The sequence below is a fragment of the Prionailurus viverrinus genome, chromosome C1 (genome assembly GCF_022837055.1).
Source record: "Prionailurus viverrinus isolate Anna chromosome C1, UM_Priviv_1.0, whole genome shotgun sequence".
Classification (NCBI taxonomy): domain Eukaryota; kingdom Metazoa; phylum Chordata; class Mammalia; order Carnivora; family Felidae; genus Prionailurus; species Prionailurus viverrinus.
Genome location: NC_062568.1, coordinates 168,322,178 through 168,340,550, shown reverse-complemented (window position 1 = coordinate 168,340,550; position 18,373 = coordinate 168,322,178). Strand labels below are relative to the sequence as shown.

Below are 18,373 nucleotides of genomic sequence, written 5' to 3'. Positions count from 1 at the left end.
GGAGGAGGGAGATTGCCCCAGTGTGGCTCAGTCCCTACCTCTGAATTGCCCTGCAACCTTGGCAAATCGCTCCTCTCTTGGGGCCTCAGGTTACTGTCCTATAAAATGAGAGATCTGTAAAGGAGCTCTCACTTTTTGATTGTGTGTTAAAATATATAGCCTTAAAAGCATGCTGACGACCACCATAGGTACATGCAATTTGAAAAATTTCAGCTTTTATCCCCCTACCATCCCATCTAACTAATAAAAACGGTGCTTTACTTTATATTGTTCTTCCCTTTCATGCTGGCATCTCTCATTCATTATTTCTTTAGATCTTCATAAGAATTCTAGGAAGATGGTTATTATTCCCATTTCATAGATAATGGGGCTCAGGCTTAGAGATGGACAGAAAAGAGTTCTAGGCCGCATAACGAGGGTGTGAGCAGCATTTATTGAACTTGTACTCTGCGACAGGCTTTTCCAGTCTACCAGCTTTCATCGTCACAGTAAACCTGGAAGGCAAGAGTACTGTCCTCATTGTAGAGGCAAAGAAGGCAGGCTCCCCGTGTCACCTGACAGATCACATAGCCTGGAACCAGTGGAGCCAAGATCCGAAGACAGATTTTCTGTCTCCAGATTCAGGGCTCTCACCTCCATCCACTACTTCCCAGACAGGGGTCGATTTTGCCCCCCAGGGGATATTTGGTGATGTCAGCAGACAGTTTTGATTTTCACAACCTAAAGTTATGACTGGCTTCTAATAGGTAGAGGCCAGAGACACTTCGGAACATCCTACAACCCACAGGACAGCCCTCCTCTGCCAACAAAGAATTATCCAGCTGGAAATGCAGTAGTGCTGAGGTTGAGAAACCCTGGCCTGTAGTCATTCCTGGAATAGGTGGCCCCAGAGGCCAAGGACCCCTACCCCCCCCCCCCCCCCCCCACATACAACCATCACACTCACACCAGTGTGAGAAGTATTCTGTACTGCCAACTACCTATCAAGGACTTTAATAATTCCTGCTTTGGAGGTTATGGATTAAAAACCAAAACCAAAACCAAAACCAAAACCAAACCAAACCAAAACAAAACACAGGCTAAACACACATAATACTTTACACTCTTCCTGCTTCCTTTAAAAGTGCCGGAGGGGGCCAATGAGTTGGCGCAGATAGCTGCTGAGTTCTCTTCTTCTTCTGGGACTGGGGGGGGGGCGGGGCACAGGTTTCAGAGTTAAGGAGGCCCATGTTCAGAATGGCTCTTGCACTTAATTGGGGGATCCTGAGCTAGTCCCTCGAACACTCAGGGTCTCTGGAGTTTAATACCTGCTTTGCAGAGTGGCTGTGAGGCTCCAATGCAGTGAGATAGAGTTCTAGGTCTGTGCCTCACATGGAGCAGGCCTGGGAAGGCCTGATGGCCAGTTTGTGGGCTCTGGGAAGCTGGAAGCCCAGGGAAGGGCTCTCTATTTTTTTTGAATCCATAGATGCAGCCCATCTACGAAGTGCTGCGACATACAAACCTGGGGCCCCTGGAGGCCAAGCGCCAGAACCTGCGCCGGGCCTTGGACCAGTACCTGATGGAATTCAATGCCTGCCGCTGTGGACCCTGCTTCAACAATGGGGAGCCCATCCTCAAGGGCACCAGCTGTGAGTGCCAGTGCCCACTGGGTCGCCGGGGCCTTGCCTGTGAGCAAATGGAGCAGAAGGGTAAGACCCACGTACCCTCACTCAGATTCAAGCCTGACCCAGCTCAGAGGCGCCAGTGCAGAAAGGACTGTTGGGGTTCCCAGCATCCCCCTTTGTGTGTCCTCTTGCCCACTACTCTGGCTACAGCACTCTGAGGTTTATGGGTGACTCCTCCTTCCCCCTTCAATGCTTCTTACGCTTTCTCCCAGCTATCAAGACCCTCTCTCAGATGAGAACTATTTTCGTTTGTTTATTTTGTTTTGTTTTGCCAAGGTGTACATGGACAGGACAATTCATTTCAGGAGGGATATATCAGTTTCTTAGGGTTGCCACAACATATTACCACAAACTGGAGGGCTTAAAGCAACAGAAATTTGTTGTCCCACACTTCTGGAAGTTAGAAGTCCAGAATTCAGGTGTATTGGCCAGGTTGGTTTCTTCTGGAGCTCTGAAGGTGATGTGTTCTATGCCTTTCTCCTAGCCTCTGACAGTTGCTGGTAATCCCTGGCATTCCTTGGCTTGTGGATGTGTCATTCCAGTCTCTGCGTGTCTTCACGTGGTGTTCTCTACATTCGTTTTCTTTTCTTCTAAGAAAACTAGTCATTGGATTAGGACCCACCCTAATCCATTGGGATCTCATTTTAACTTGACTTAATCTGCCAAGACCCTACTTGCAAATAAGTTCGTGCTTACAAAGTAATGGGTGTTTGGACTTGAGCACATCTTTGGGGGTCAACTACAAGAGTTTACTCACTGTCATTACAGTGCAAGGAGCTATGACTACAAACAAAAGGGTTGTGGCAGGTAAGATTTAAGTGTATAGTCGCACAGCATGAACTCACTGCTACCAGGGAAGAAGGCTCTGAAACAAGGATGAGAAATCCATATCCCTTAAAGATAAGAAGTCTGAGGACCTGGATATGAGCCCCAACTACTTCACTAACTTACTGTGGGACACTGGTTAGCCATTTCTTTTTTCTGGGGTTCATCTTTCTTGCTTGAGTTTCCTTTGAGCTTCAAGAATCTCTATACATGCTCAAATCCCCAAGCTTCCAATTTTCTGCACATATAAAACTACTTATATTACACATGGAATGATGGCCAAAACACAGGGGCTACCAAATCAATGTATAAATCAACCTCAGTTGGCAACTGCGGTGAAGATGATGCGAAGAAAAGGAGAAAAAAAGAAAGTCTGGATGGGTACATCTACGGTAGCACTACTCTTAACCCAAACTGTTGATGCCCATGGTAGGTGGGGTAGGAGCCTGGTTGTGAAAATGAGCTGATGGTGGGTTATAATCACCTCATTGGTGGAGTAATTCTCAAGGGGAAGCAGGGCAGCAGAGCTCTGGTGGCAGAGAGGCCTTTGAAGGCCAATGTTGCCAATTTTCATGTGAGAATTCCCCATAAAACGAGGGATAAGAGCAGTACCTTCATCACAAGTTGTGTTGATGTTAAACTAGCTAACATGAGGCAGGCTCTATGATTATAAATAAGAGGAGGAGATCACTCCACTGGCAGAGGATCTATCTTGGTTTGGTGTCTTCTCTAAATCCCTCTTCTACTGCTGAAGGGGGCACAAATTAAATCTTGGCAAGCTTCTTTGTATCCTGCAGGAGGAACTGTGACAGGGGTGAGCCAATATGGTGAGTGAATTCCAGGGTCTTTATGAAGGAGGATGCAGGGAATAGAAAACAAGTAGACTGGTTACCAGGGCAAAGACAGGCACAGTTTCCTTCTGTAAACTGAAAAAAGGCACTGCCCGATAGGTGGGTAAATTGGGAGAAAGAGAGAAACTTCTTAGGGCTGATACGGACAAGCTCCAGGGCCCAAGGAATTCGTGACTTTTCAAGCAGAGTGTGGACTGGGTTTCAACCCTCATTTGCCCCATTGGCTAGGCAGCTTTTCCAGGGGGACCAAAGGTCAGTGAACAGGAAGAGTAACTAACCCTTATTCTTTGCCAGACACTATCTCAACACGTCATGGGCATGAATTCATCTCTTTCCCCCAAAGAATGTTAGAAGTACCATTATTAGCCCCAATTTACAGATGAGGAATTGGGGTAGGAGGAAGGTAACATACTTTGCTCAAAGTCACCCAGCTGGGGAGTGTCAGAACCAGGATTTGGATCTAGGGGTTTGGACCCACCCTAGGACACAAGCTCTTAACTGTTACATTCTACTGATGTATATACTAAGAGTCAAGAAGTTTCAGAAATGAGGGCAGAGAGTCTGAGATGATTATATTGACTATTGTCTTGGAGAGCGGGGAGGGAAGATGTGTTCATGGTTATCAGCCTGACCTGGCTTAAAGGGCCAAACGTGAGTCCTGCCTGGGTAATCACAATTACAGCATGGGCCCCCAAACGAATGACTCATTTGGATCCCTTGCATCCCTGTCCAATATTACAGGGGTAGAGAGACAGGGAGTGTGGATTACTTAGATGTGCCTCTTCAATGGTCCAATGTCAGGCTCAGTTGTGGCCATGCTGAGTCATATGTACAGACAATGGGCACCGGAGAAAGGGGGCATGATGCCAATGATCTGGGGGTGGTGGCAGGACCCAGAGGATGGACCCTCCTCCTCAGAGCCCATTTAACCTACAATATTACATTCAGTCAATTGCAGGCAGTTCACAGGTACCCCACTGACCTTGTCACAAGCACAGTGTGGACATCAGGTAGCCTTGGGGACATCAGACTGAACGTTCAGCCTGACAAAGACTAATTTGGTAAGGAAATCTAAGAGTGGGAAGTCAGCCCCCATGGGAACCCACTGACCTTGGTCCCTAAGTATTTTCCCAGCAAACCTTTGCCTGTGGAGACCAAGTCACAGAGGTGGGAAAAATAGAGACAGAGAAGCCTGCTGTGGCTGTCCCACCGGGGAGTATAATTACAGAGCTGGAAGGGGCCTGAAGATAATCTAAGCCAATGATATTCACACTGGGATCTGAGGAAACTTGGAGTCTTAGGGGCTGCCCCGGGGGAGCAGGACAAGCCAGATAGACACCCCAGCTTCAAATAAAACAGCTCTACTTTCATCTGGTGGCCATATTGGGGCTCACATAAAATTTCATTTAAGGGAAAAAAAAAACACAGGAATGAAAAAAATGAAGGAAAAACTCCAGTGGATTAGTCCATCATTTTCATTTATAGAGGTGAAAACTCAGGCTGAGAGAGGGTCTGCCCAAAGACCCGGAGCCAGTAGGAGGCAGCAACCCCAGGCCAGGGGATTTTGCATGAGCTGGACTTCCAGAGGCAACCCTTGATCAGTGCCTGTGTTCTGATGCTCTGTGCAGACCCTGTCACCCACCGTGGCCCCAGCATCAGAGTCTGAGGGGCTCTGATTTGCAGACCCTCAGTCAGAAGCCCTCAAGCCCCTCCAGAGGGCTGTCAGGCTGGCCCTTGTCTGTGAATCCTTGACTGGGCTGTGCTCCCTGCTCTTCACACCCTCCAGTGGCTCCGTGTCATTCTTCCGGAGGAACGTGTCTTCCTGCTTCACTCTGCTATCTATCTTCCATGCAACTGTGGATTCCAATTTCATGAGATGGGCTCTCAGAAGAGGCTCTCGCTCCATCCAGAGTTTCAAATTAAGTGCAAGGCGGTGAGCACAGAGGTCTTGGTTGGCTACGCCAGGCATTTCCCCAAGGAGAGATTGCAGACCACTCTTGGGCAACGGGATGGGTCTCCCTCCTTATAATCCGAGCTGCTTCTTGTATGCTAACCTCCTCCTCCCCTGGGAAATTATCTGTGCAGGAGCCAAGGCGGATGGTCGCTGGAGCTGCTGGAGCTCCTGGTCTGCTTGCAGAGCGGGCACCCAGGAAAGGAGGAGAGAGTGCAATAACCCTGCACCCCAGAATGGAGGCAACTCCTGTCCAGGGTGGAAAGTGCAGACCCAGGCTTGCTGAGGGCCTCTGGGCACAGATGCAGCGGATGGCACCCCCTGCATTGACCACTGGAAAAAGACTTCTTTCAGCTGAGGGGAAATGCAAATCAACGTGGACTTTTTCTTTGTCCCGCCAACTTCCAGGAGTAGGACCAGCCTGTGCCGTCTACAACTAACTGTCCTATTACCCACAAGATGCAGTCATTCAACAACCGGGCACTGAATGTCAACTAGGGCCTCAGTCCTGCTCACAGCACTTCAGATCATCTGAGAGAGAGAGATAGAGAGAGAAAGCGTGGAGGCGGGGCGGGGGGGGGGGGGGGGAGGGACAGAGAGATTTCAATCCATGCCTTAGAGGGACTTATAGGATGTTAGAAGTAGGAGGCAAGCAGATCAATGGCCAATAAAACAAAGTATGATGAGAATGGTCTCAGTTCTTTGATCACAATATTTGTTCATTCACAGAACCATTACTAGTTGGTAGAAGCAGCAGATACACTGAAATAATGAGAAAAAAAAATGAAGACTGACTTGAGTTCCGTCAATTTTCCTGGATCTGGGTTCAACATTATTTTCTTTCATTCCCTCAATTAATCTCTTCTGTTCAGGTTCTTCCCACAAATAACACGTTTCCCCCAGTTATCTTCTCAGGGCACTCTATCCTTTTCCTTCATGGTGTTTTTCACAATTAATAACTGTATACTGGCTGCCATATCTCCTGTGACTATTTATGATCTGTCTCCCCTGGGATGCTAATTGTGAGGGCAGGGATTAGGTTTGTTTGGATCAGCAATGTATCCCCAGAGGCCAACGCTGTTCCTTGAATTGGGGGAGACCTAACAAGGATGAGGGGAGGGACTGAACTCAAGAGTCAGTTCAAAAATGTGGTTCCTGGGGCACCTGGGTGGCTCAGTTGGTTAAGCGTCCGACTTCAGCTCAGGTCACGATCTCACGGTCCGTGAGTTCGAGCCCCGCGTCAGGCTCTGGGCTGATGGCTCAGAGCCTGGAGCCTGCTTCCGATTCTGTGTCTCCCTCTCTCTCTGCCCCTCCCCCGTTCATGCTCTGTCTCTCTCTGTCCCAAAAAAAATAAATAAACGTTAAAAAAAAAATTTAAAAAAAAAAAAAAAAAAAAAATGTGGTTCCTATGGGTGAGCTCCCCAGACTGGATAATGGAGCCAACAAATGCTGATCAGTACACCTTCCCTGACCACCTGCAGGAGAGCCAATCACACCAGCCTGCCTCAGTATCCCCATCATACTCTAGTCATGTCTCAAATAGAGAATATGTTGTGTTGAACAGACTTTTCTGTTTACCTCTAAGTTTCTCCTAGAGGTGGGTAGCTCTTTGGCAGTGGAATCTGCATTTCCAGTAGGGACAAAAAACATCTGTTGATTGATATATCCTAGTGCTCTCTATCTTTTCAGAATCCTCGATCTTTTTAGGGTAATAATAAGACATATACATGAAACAGTTAGAAGGGATTTTAGGGATACAGAGAATTAATCGTTGAGTTAATGCCAAAGGAAGGGCCAAAGGAGGCCAGGTGGGACAGAGGTTTATGTTCCCTGGTGTGTATTTTACATATGGGATGGGGCTTCACCCAGACCTTGAAGGATTTCTGAACGAGGCAAAGAGGGAAGAGGCCTTTAAGATAGAAGCTCAGCATGTAATACAGTTTGAAGGTGAGAAAGAACCTTGGGGGTGTGTGCACATGAGTTGGGAATGGAGAATGGGGGAGAAAGTGAAGATAAATATATCATAAGAAACAGCACAGTGCCGGGGTGGCTCTGTCAGTTAAACGTCCAGCTTCGGCTCAGGTCACGATCTCATGGTTTGTGAGTTCAAGCCCCGCGTTGGGCTCCATGCTGACAGCTCGGAGCCTGGACCCTGTTTCAGATTCTGTGTCTCCTTCCCTCTCTGCCCCTCCCCTGCTCATGCTCTCTCTCTCTCTCAAAAATAAATAAACATTAAAAAAATTTTTAAAACCCCAGCCCAGTGCCTATCATATATGGAATTATTAGCAACGCCCTTATTATTACTATTGTTACCAGTGTTCATTAAAATTTATAGTTTAGCAGTTTCATTTCTAAAGTCATCAGATCTTCCATCTAAAAGAAGACAACTCCTTTATTGCTCCTCATCCTGTCATGAATTTGTTTTTTCTTTCAAAGTTGATTTACATTAGTAATTAGTTTCTATTCATTACTTACCGGGCAGTGGTGCTTACCCGCTAGCACCTGACGGAGGCCTAGGGGGCAATTTACAAGAGGACATTCAAAGTTGGTCTGAAAGCTGTAGTTTTCAGTTGGAGAGTTTTAAAAACCTTGCTGTCCAGAGGCTGCGCCCCCAGACCCATTAAATCCAAATGTCTGGAGGCATGAGCCAGACATCAGTAGTTTTTAAGCTGTTATCAAGTGCACTTCAATTAAAAAAAGAAAGAAGAAAGTAGTCAAGGCTGAGAATCCTTGAGCACCAAAGATTCATCACATGTTCATGGGAACAGGCATATAATAAAAGGACAGCCAATATACGGTTTATCTCTGTTATCTCATTCAGCCTTATCCAGGACCTCTTCAGATATGTTTTAGGAGTCCCATTTCACTGCTAAGGAAACTGAGTCTTGGCAAGGCTGAGCCTCATGGTCAGCCAAGGTTTGAATGTGCTACATCAAGCCCACGCCCCCCCCACCTTTGTTCTATGCTGTCTACCAGGGACTGGTAAGACAAGGCAAGGACTTGTAGGATGGTGCCGGGGGCATGGGGAGAGGCAAAGAAGCTCCTTAGGGGGCAAATGTAGGCATCTAGGTGGGAGATGACAACACAGGGATTGAGCACCTGCCTGGATCACCTGTGAGCCAAAACCACCAGCTGAGCAATGCTGTCTTCGGTCACCAGAGCCAGAGAACCACGGCCAGCCTCGGCCTTGCTCCTCGGAGGATGCCGCATCCCCAGCAGTTTCAGAAATGACAATACAAAGGCAGGGGCGGTTTCAGAAGCAGCGACCCTCCCCCAGATCAGTGCCTTTCCCTCTTCAAGAATGCCCTGACTCTTGCCAAGCAAAGGGCATAAAGCTTATCAAATGTATTCTACCTCAGGTCCTTTCAGGAGACCTATAATCTAAGGCTTTATAGGTAGTGGATGTAAAAACACGGCTTAAAGATATAATCTTCAGCCTGACAAGGTGTCTTTGGAAAGTAAATTAATGACAGAATGAAAAGCAATAAGGAGGGGCTTTTTTTCTTCTTTGAGATAGAGGAAGATCTAAAGAGTTTACTCAATGAATCTCTTCTGAACTATATGCCTTTAGGGTGAAGATAATGGACAGAGAGAAAGGGTAGGCTTCAAAAACCACGCTGCAGAAATGAGAGATGGCAGAAAGAAGCTGTCGGGAGCCATGGTAAAAAGGGGATGTGATGTGCATTAGAGGAAGGATGCCTCTCTTCCATAAAGACATTCAGGGCTGCTACCCCTGCACTTGGGAAATGGGCAAAGCACCATGGTGAGCTCTTGTGCCAGGCCCTGAGCCAGGGGCTGGAGACATGGAAATGAATCAGATGTGGTCCCAGCCCTGCAAGAATGCTGGTCGGGTGCAGGAGGCCGGCAATGGCAATAGGTCCGATGCCAGCAGGATATCCAGAGGGCTGTGGGGGCTAGCCCAGCTGGGGGGGGGGGCAGAGAGGACAGCCCAGAGGAGGAGAGGATGGCCAGTGGAACCTAGGAAGTGAGTGTGGATTAGACAAGGAAAGAAAGGTCAAGAAGGGGCAGAATAGCACAGAGGAAATAGCATGCAACAAAGCTACGGGGATGGGAACCCACGAGGTGGGTTGGTGGGGGTGGTGATTACTGCTCAGCTCCTTGGTTTGAGTGCTGGTCCTTCTTAGGCTGGGGATGGCTGAGATCAGACCTTGGGTTTGCTCACTGAGCCTTTCCTGAAGGCAGCTGGTGCTTGGTCCTGGGGAAATTTCTACAGATGGCCACTTTTCAGCTCATTTCCAGTGTTCTTGGTGGTTCAACACCCCACAGCCATTGTTGTATAGCTCAAGCGTTTTTAACTGGATTCACAAGGTTCTCTATTATCTGATGCCAATGTATCACTCCATCTTCGACTCCTTTTTCAGATTCTATGAGGCACTTGTACTAAAAATCTATTGCCCCAGGGCACCTGGGTGGCTCAGTTGGTTAACTGGATTGAACTTGGGCTCACGTCATGATCTAGCAGTTTGTGGGTTTGAGCCCTGCATCAAGCTCTGTGCCGACAGCTGGGAGCCTGGAGCCTGCTTCGGACTCATTGTCTCCCTCTGTCTCTGCCCCTACCCTACTTGCTCTCTCTCTTTCTCTCTCTCAAAAATAAACATTCAATAAAATCTATTGCCCCTAACAGGATGTACAAAGCCCTATATGTCTAACTGTTGGCTCTCTGACTTCATTTCCTTCTAGTCACTCCTTCCCTCAATCATGTTGCTCTAGCCATGAAAGCCTGTTTGTGGTTCCTCACACATGTCAAGCTCTCTCATGCCCCAGGACCTTTGCATCTGCTATCCCCTCTGCCCAAAATGCTCATCCCCTAAATCAGCTCATCCAAGACTCATGCCCTTGCTTCACTGAAGTCTCTGCTGAAGTATTACCTCCCCAAGGGCCATTTGCCCTCATTTATTATTCTTATTTTATGGCACTTAGTACTACTACTAAATAGACTCATTTAGTCTTCTATTTTTCTTGGTATGCCTCCTTCCATTACGATGCAAACCTTTTTATGGCTAGACCCCCAGTGCCTAGAATAGTATTTGGCCTTAATGGGGGGTCAACAAATATTTGTTGAATGAATGATGTCCAGTTTAGTTCCTCAAACAGACCAGGCTCTTTGTCGTCTCCAGGCCTTTGCACGCACTACCCAGAAGCCCCCTGCCCGCCAGCTCCCTCTTCTCCTGGCTCTTTGGCAGTACTCTCAGGGTGGAGGTTAGGTTCAACCCTGACCTCTTCCACTAGCCCACACTTCATTGGGTGCTACTCCTTCATGTGGCTCTATATTCCAGCATTTTCTGCAGGCTATAACTGTAGCTTACTCGTCTGTCTCCCCACACTAGTGACTTGTTGCAGGGCAGGTGGAAACTCATGTTTACCTTTGGAGCCCTTGTACCTGGCTAGCTTAGTGCTGGACACATAGGAGCTTCCTAGTAAAAGCTTGTTGGATGCTGTTCTCTCTCTGGTCCCTCTGTGCTGTCGTGTCAGGAATTTGTGAGAGAGAACCCTGTAGAAGACATTTTCACAGGACTTCCGGATCCTGCAAGCTTCCTGGAGCATCAAGGGAGAGCCCACACCATTCCACGAGGCTGGGTAAACTTCAGAAAGAGAGACCACCTTTTCCACTTTAGTGAAGGAAAGCCCATCAAATCGAGTTAAAAATTCTGCATTAGTGGCCTTGGGGTTTCTCCCTCCCCTGGGAGAGATAAAGGAAAACATGTTTCCCTTCTATATTAGCAGCTTAAAGTGTGAGATAAATCCTCTCGCCTAACCAGTTTTTAACAAATGGACTTTGCTGTCCAGTGGCATGATACATGCCTGATGGATCTATTTATCCATTCTATTTCTTTAGAGATAGCAGCTAAGAAGTTTTATCTATTATTTGTCTCCCTCCCCCATTCCCATTTTCCTAACCAAGCATAGAGAGCAAGCGGTTGATGGATGGATGGTGTTTGGGATAAAAGGGACCAGAATCAGATAGTTTTCAGGATACGAACACACCGGCTTATTAACAAGGAGGTCCATCAGGCAGGAGGTGGCGGGGGGAAGGGGGAGTGGGTACCAGACAATGGCCAGTGATGGATGAAGGAACACTTGGGGTTGCAAGGTGGAGACGTGAGATAACGGGTGGGTGCAGCCAGTGATAATGGCAGTGCCTGGGCTCTGGAGTGGGCTCCTGCCCGGAGGTGAATGTCAGACCAGCCACTCGACTCCCTCTGACAATCCTCCAAGAATTTCCCCCTGCAAACGCAATCCCTATTCCTTCTCCTTTTCCTTTCTGTAAAATGCGGTCGATATGCCCCCAAAGAGACAGATGCTAGGCAGGGGGGAGAAGAGGCAGATGGAAGGCAGTGCTGGTTCATTCTGCACCCAAGATTGGAAAGGCAGTTGAGTAGCCAGCATGTGCCAGGCACTTGGGATGGTGGCAACCCCTCTGCATATGTCATGCCGTTCAATCCTCACACTGTGCCATCAAGACGACTGGCCCAAGACTCTGATGAGGACACTGAGGCACAGAGAGGTAAGTGACTTGATCGGGATCACTCAGCTGGGAAGTGATGGGATTGGGTCCTACATCTCTGTCGGTCTGCCTGCAAGCCCTTTGTTTTCTTTTGAAATTTGTTTTGCGTTTGTTTACTGTTTGAAAGAGAGACACAGAGAGAAAGCAGGGGAGGAGCAGGGAGAGAGAGGGAGAGGGAGATTCTCAAGCAGGCTTCACACTGTCAGCGCCGACGATGCGGGGCTTGATGTCATGAACTGTGAGATCAAGACCTGAGCCGAAAGCAAGAGTCAGAGGCTTCACCGAGGGAGCCACCAAGGTGTCCCGCCCAGAAGCCCTTTGGAAGGCAGGGCTGCTTCTCCACTGCAAGGATGCCAGACCACGGGCCTTTCTCTGCCTCTTCTATGCAAGCGGACAGGCAGGCAGGCACCTGCTATGTGATGCCACTGCCGTTGCTTCTGCTGCAGCGGGAGACTCGGACACAGCCCTGGGACTGGGGCGGTTTGGCCACTTTCGAGCTGTGTGGTCTTAGGCAAATTGCTCAGTCTCTCCGAGGCTCCTTCTCACCACCTGTCAGGCAGATAATACATCCTCCTCTTGCAGACATTGAGAGGATTAAACTGGATTAGGTATGTGAAAGTTCTTTGTAGCTGGTAATGCCCTCTGCAAATATTAGTTATTATGCTGTTACATTTCCCCTTAATAACCCAGAGCTTGGGCTATAAAAGCCTTCCATGTCCTTTATGAAGACATCTCCTAGGAGCTAAGCTATTTTATGTCTTTCTTGTTCTCATGTTTATGGTAGGTTTAGCACTAAAATATTTTTTTTAAATTTTTTTTAACGTTTGATTTTTTTTTTTTTTTTTGAAACGGAAAGTGACAGAGCATGAGCAGGAGAGGGGCAGAGAGGGAGGGAGACACAGAATCCGAAGCAGGCTCCAGGCTCCGAGCTGTCAGCACAGAGCCCAACGCGGGGCTCGAACTCACAAACCGTGAGATCATGACCTGAGCCGAAGTTGGAGGCTTAACCGCCTGAGCCACCCAGGCGCCCCAGCACTAAAATATTTTTAAAACAGTCTTAAATTACTTTTAAAAATCAAACAAACCAACCACTGTTCTTGTTGATGTTTTGAGAATCCCCAGAAATAACAATGTCAACGATACAGCTAACTATGGAGTGCTGACTTTGTCCGGGCGTTCACATATGCTCCCCAAACTCCAGAAGGTTTCTTCTTACAGATGAGGAAATGAAGGCACTTCACAAAGCCTTGCACAAAGCCACACAGCTAATAAGCCAAGAGCCAGACAATGTCACAAATGCAGGCAGTGTGGCACCAGAGTGCACACTTCTAACAACCTCACTACTCGGCTTCTCTTCCTCTGTGTTTCCACCTCCGCCTACGAGGTTGGGACTTTCCCTGGGTATCTCAGTGAACCCTGAATTTCCAAACACCTCAATATGGAAAGATGACTCAAAGAGGAAAACACCAGACAGAAAAATCTGACTTCACGTCAGCATTCGCTAATCGGGGAATCTCAAAGACGTATGGTATGCTAGGCCAATGTGTTACTGTTTTTCTTTTAAGTTTATTTATTCTTAAGAGAGAGAGAAAGAGAGAAAGGGAGAGAGAGAGAAGAGAGAGAGAGAGAGAGAGAGAGAGAGAGAGAGAGAGAGAGAGGAGGGGCAGAGAGAATGAGAGAGAATCCCAAGCAGGCTCTGTGCTGTCAGCACAGAGTCCGACATGGGACTCAGTCCCACAAACCATGAGATCATGACCTGAGCCTAGATCAAGAGAAGGACGCTTAACCTACTGAACCACCTGGGCGCCCCCAGTGTGTTGCTGGCTTTAGGTGGGCATTCTAGGTTTCAAACGAATCCATGGATGAAAAAAAATGAGGTAGAGGCAGAATGCTAGAAGATAATGTATTTCCTTTTTGGTTATTCTTTGTTCATTTTCTGCCTCTGCCACATATGGGGCGCGGGCCTTTAACCCTTTGGAGCCTTGGCTTGGACAGCCACCTGGAAATGTGCTTCTCAGGTTTACCCCCACCAAGGGTTACAGACTTTCCCACTCCCTTCCTCTGTAAAGGTTTCCCAGAGGTCTCTGGTGGTCGCGAGTGGGTGTCACCAATACCCCTACCCGAGTCCCAGCAGCCCCCATCTGACATTGACTATTTCTCTGCCTCTTTCATTTCGATCTTTTTTGCAGCGCTGCCCACAAAGCTGGCTGAACGTGCCTCCCCCAGCCACTCCCATGTGGGTTATCCCAGAGATGTACCAACTTTCATGAGGCTACCGTTACGTGTCACTAATTCATGAAAGTTTCTCACTGGCCAAGGAAGGTTCTGGCCCACTCCCATTCCTTTTCGTTGGTTAATGAATTCATGCGATAATTATTTATTTTTGCCTGCTGTGCCAGGCACTGCACTGGGTTGTTGAGATATAAAAGAAAATTAGGCACCATCCCTCCTTCATGGACATTATATTTGAGGAGGAACAGGAGACGGTAAATGAGTAAATTATAACACAATGTCCTTAAAGCCTAGACATGCTGGCAAGTAGACGTGGTGTCATTAAGGACATCTTCAGTCCGTAAAACAAAATCTTTCCCCCTCAAGATGCTAATCAGAATGTCCCCAGGGAGTACTGGCTGGTGTCCCAAGGGCTTTCTCCTGCAGGCTCACTCTTGCCTGAGAGCTTTTCGAATAAGTGCCCGGGAACAGCCCAAAGTTCTCTTCTTTAAAACAAAGATGGCATTCTCCTCTGGATTCTGTGCCAGGAGATGCTCTTTCTCCCAGCCTCAGCCACCCACCTTGACTTCCACAGGCAGCCCATTCGTGGTAAGGATCCTGTTTCCCTCTGAAGCTTTCTCTACCTGTCACCTGATGATTATATTAATATCTACCCCATCAAACCCAGATAAAGATTAACTGAGATAATGTAGGTTAAAAGACTTCATAAACTGAGCAGCTCTCTATAATTGGCAGCTATTATTATTATCACTATTGTTAAGATAATTATCATCATTATTATTCCCACAGAAGTTATGTTATTAGCCCAAGGTCACACAGAGAGGAAGCAGAGCCTGAGAGCCACCCCTCCCCCGCCCCCACCAGCCCCAACATCTAGCGCGCTCGGCGAAGCTCCCAGCGTTTCAGAGATTCACGTTCTCGGATGCAAAACTCTCCCACACCCAGGTATACTGTGCTGTGTTCCAGCTTCCAGGACCACTGCCAAACTACCCTGCCCGGACTGGGCCCCACGGATCTCGTGCCTCCTTCACAGGTATGTCCGTGTTGGCTATGGCAGCCAAGGTTTGCCAAAAGCACAGTTTGCATTTATTTTGTTTAATTCTTACATTATGCTTCAGCCTCCTCCGAAATGCATTTGTTTGCAAGAAGAGTCACGAGGGGAAGTTCAGCCCACGAATAAGAATATAATTATTACACAGTTTAGCGGTACCTAGGCGTCACCTGGGTATTCACCGGTGCTCCGAAATTCAATTGTTTCTCCTTCAAGACCATATTTAATAGGATAAACAATTTCTGCTAAATGCAATAAACGTGAACCTGGGCTGTCATCTCCATAATCAACTTAAATTTCCCATTAGAAGCGGTGGCTGTGATTGAGATTCAGAATTTAATTTGGCGGTGCTGGCTTCAATGTGCTAGTGTGGGCTTCCTGGGATTTTCCCATCAACCAAAGACAGAACCACTCTTTCCTGTCTCTGGGGAATCTTAAAAGAAGATAGATTATAACTCAAGAAAATTATACAGCTTCGGTATAATGAAAGAGATAAAACATTATTGGATTAGCCTGTTGAAATAACAGCAGACGGTAAAGCAATAATATCAAGCCAAACAAGGGCCCAGAGCCGTCAGCTCAATTGCAGGGACACAGGGATGCCAGAGGGCAAGGCAGGATCAGCACGCTTGCTACAACAACCCCCTTCCGAGAATCGGCTCCTTCCGGTGTTTGTTCCATTGACTCAGTTCCAGATAGCTGGTCAGGCCCGACTGGTGGGTGCTGACCCATGCTTTGGTGTCATGAATGTGTGAAGGTCTTAGGCCCCAACGCCTAGCCCAGAGGCAAACTCAGAGCAGATGACGTGGCCGGAAACAAACTGATTGAAAATGAGTCAGATTAACCAATTCACCTTCAACCATTTCCGGCCCTTCCGCCCACCCCCCCCACCCCAATGTGATCTCAACAAATTCACAGGAAGTTCTGCAAAGACAGGGAGCATCCAAGAGTAAACAAAATACAAAGGGATGTTTTAATGTGATAGAATGAATGAGAGAGATAGAGCCTAAATGATCACTTGACTCAATCTAAACAACAAAAATATTCTGGTTTTTAGTAATCTAAAGATCAATTGACTGCCCTCAAGCAACTCCCCCCCCCCCCCATGCTCCAGATGGGATTTGCACAAAATCATGAGTGAGCAAAGTGAAACATACAAAGGTCGGGGAAGGTTCACACTGCACACTGCCCCAGAGCCATTAACTTGAACTTCTTAATGTGTCTCGGTGTTTTCTCTTCCAGCCACTACAATCTCTCTCCCCTTCCTCCCTTCCTCCCTCCCTCCCTCCCTTCCTTCCTTTCTTCCTTCCTTCCCTCCCTCCCCCCCCCACCTCCTACCTGCATTCCTCTGTCTGTCTCTCATTCAGTTATCAATTTCCCTTGCTCTTTTCTCCAGCTCAGGGCCTTCTCTAGGCACCTGCTCATGTCACAGCAATTCAGCTCTGCCCCGGAACTCTGCTTCTGACATGCACAGCCTTGCCTCTCCTTTGCTCAGCATCAAAGGGAGCTGAGGAACCAGGATCCACTCTCCGCGGGATGCAGGGGGTGGAGACTCAATAACACAGGCACGCACATGTGCGCGCACACGCACACATCCCACTTTCTCCTACATTTAATTTCGGAAGAAAATTCATCGTCAAGAAATGCCCATGTATGGAGAGCAAGGGAGCATCACAGTTAAGAGTCTAAACCTCTGGAGCCCAAGTGCCCAGGTTCATAGCCCAGCTCTGCCACTTCCTAACTGTGCAACCCTGGACAAGCCACTTAACTGTTCTAAGCTTCAGTTCTGCAGCTGCTGAATAGGGCTAACACGGCATCCACCTCGTAGGGCTGTCATGAGGATGGAATGAATTAACACACTGAGCACCGAGGCTGGCACAGTAATCATTCGATACATATTCACTGCTATTGTCACTGAATAAGACCATGCGGTCCTCAAGGGAGGAAAAACTTAATAGCTAGCCACTGATTCATCATTGGGTACCTACTATGTGCCCCTCACACAGTGGGACTTCAGTGTGAACAACTGCTAACACAGTTTCTGGCTGATAATACACGTGAATGGGATAAAATTATACAGACGAGCAAAGGGAGGATTACCAAGATTCTTAAGCCCTTAAGCAACGTGTAGTTGACGTTGAGCTATTTGTTCAAATCAACGTGCATTTTGCAAATAACATCTTTATTTCAAACGCTCTGAGTGGCACGGCCCTCTACCCTTGGGATGGCCCCAGCTGGGAGCTGGTATGAGGTAACCTGGCCTGAGTTCCTAAGGGCTCAGAGCTCTCGCAGTGTGCAGCCCACAGTAGTAGGTGCTAGAAGCTTTTCCTTCCTTAACAGTTAAGTGTTTCTGAAGCAGGGCCCACGCAGGGGCTGCCTCCATTCTGAGGAGGTGGATGGTTACACTGCCTTTGTCTCGTTTTCTGTCCTCCAGAACACGGAGACCAGTCTGACCAGCAATTCCATTTCCCATCAATGGGGACATCTGTAAGGAAGAAGGTCATCAAACGTTAATCAACCCTTGTTACACCCTGGTGCTCTCTGGGGTTGGGGGTGGGGTGTATAAGCCAAAAGGCTTGGTGAGTCTGCTCAGATCTCCTCTCTCCAGTCAGCTGTCCTTTTTGCAAACCGTGGTACTCGCCATATTCCCTTCTACCACAGAGCTTTTGTAGATGCTGTTTCCCTGGCCCAGTAAACTCTTCCCTCCTCTGTTTATCTGGTTAATCCTATTCGCCCATCGGATCTCAGTTGAAGGATTATCTCTGCGGGGAAACCTTCCCTGACCTCTAACTCCCCACCAGTCCATCATATTTTAAGCTCTTGGAGCATCTTATAGCAGTGACAATTACAGCTTTAAATGTATTTCTGGGACAATTCAAATGACGTCGGTCTTTCTCTCTAAAGAGTAATCTCCACGATGACAGGATCTATGTATGATTTGCTCGCCACTGAACCCTAGCACCTAAGCTGGCACCCAGGGGGTCTTTAGTAAACATTCTTTGGATGAATGCACGAGTGCTTCCCAGCTGGGTCACCTCCCAGGTATAGGATGCTGGCTAGTTTACTTGTTGTCAAAGTACGAAGCAGGAACTCTGTTACATACCGTAAGCACTGCGTGTTATATGAAATAATAACAAATAATGCACTCTCCCCTCCCTGACATTTGCCTTTCCCATGAGGATTCTGTGGTTGTTGATGAGACTGACAAGTAACCGATTCCATCCACCATGATACATCAGGTGTCTGGCTGAGCCTCTGATGGGCAGTATAGTT

At 47.7% G+C, this 18,373-nt stretch overlaps 2 protein-coding genes across 2 annotated transcripts in view; one reads left to right on the top strand and one right to left on the bottom strand.

Moving 5' to 3' along the window:
- C8A (complement C8 alpha chain) overlaps nucleotides 1-5,577 on the top strand; it is a 69,304-nt gene extending 63,727 nt beyond the window's left edge. Inside the window, exons 10-11 of the mRNA XM_047873344.1 lie at nucleotides 1,466-1,688; nucleotides 5,426-5,577. Coding sequence (XP_047729300.1) covers nucleotides 1,466-1,688; nucleotides 5,426-5,577 — 375 coding nt within the window. The remainder of the gene's footprint in view (nucleotides 1-1,465; nucleotides 1,689-5,425) is intronic.
- An 11,856-nt stretch (nucleotides 5,578-17,433) lies between these two features.
- The window catches only part of C8B (complement C8 beta chain), a 37,012-nt gene continuing 36,072 nt past the window's right edge, over nucleotides 17,434-18,373 (bottom strand). The window contains exon 12 of the mRNA XM_047872878.1: nucleotides 17,434-17,585. Coding sequence (XP_047728834.1) covers nucleotides 17,434-17,585 — 152 coding nt within the window. The remainder of the gene's footprint in view (nucleotides 17,586-18,373) is intronic.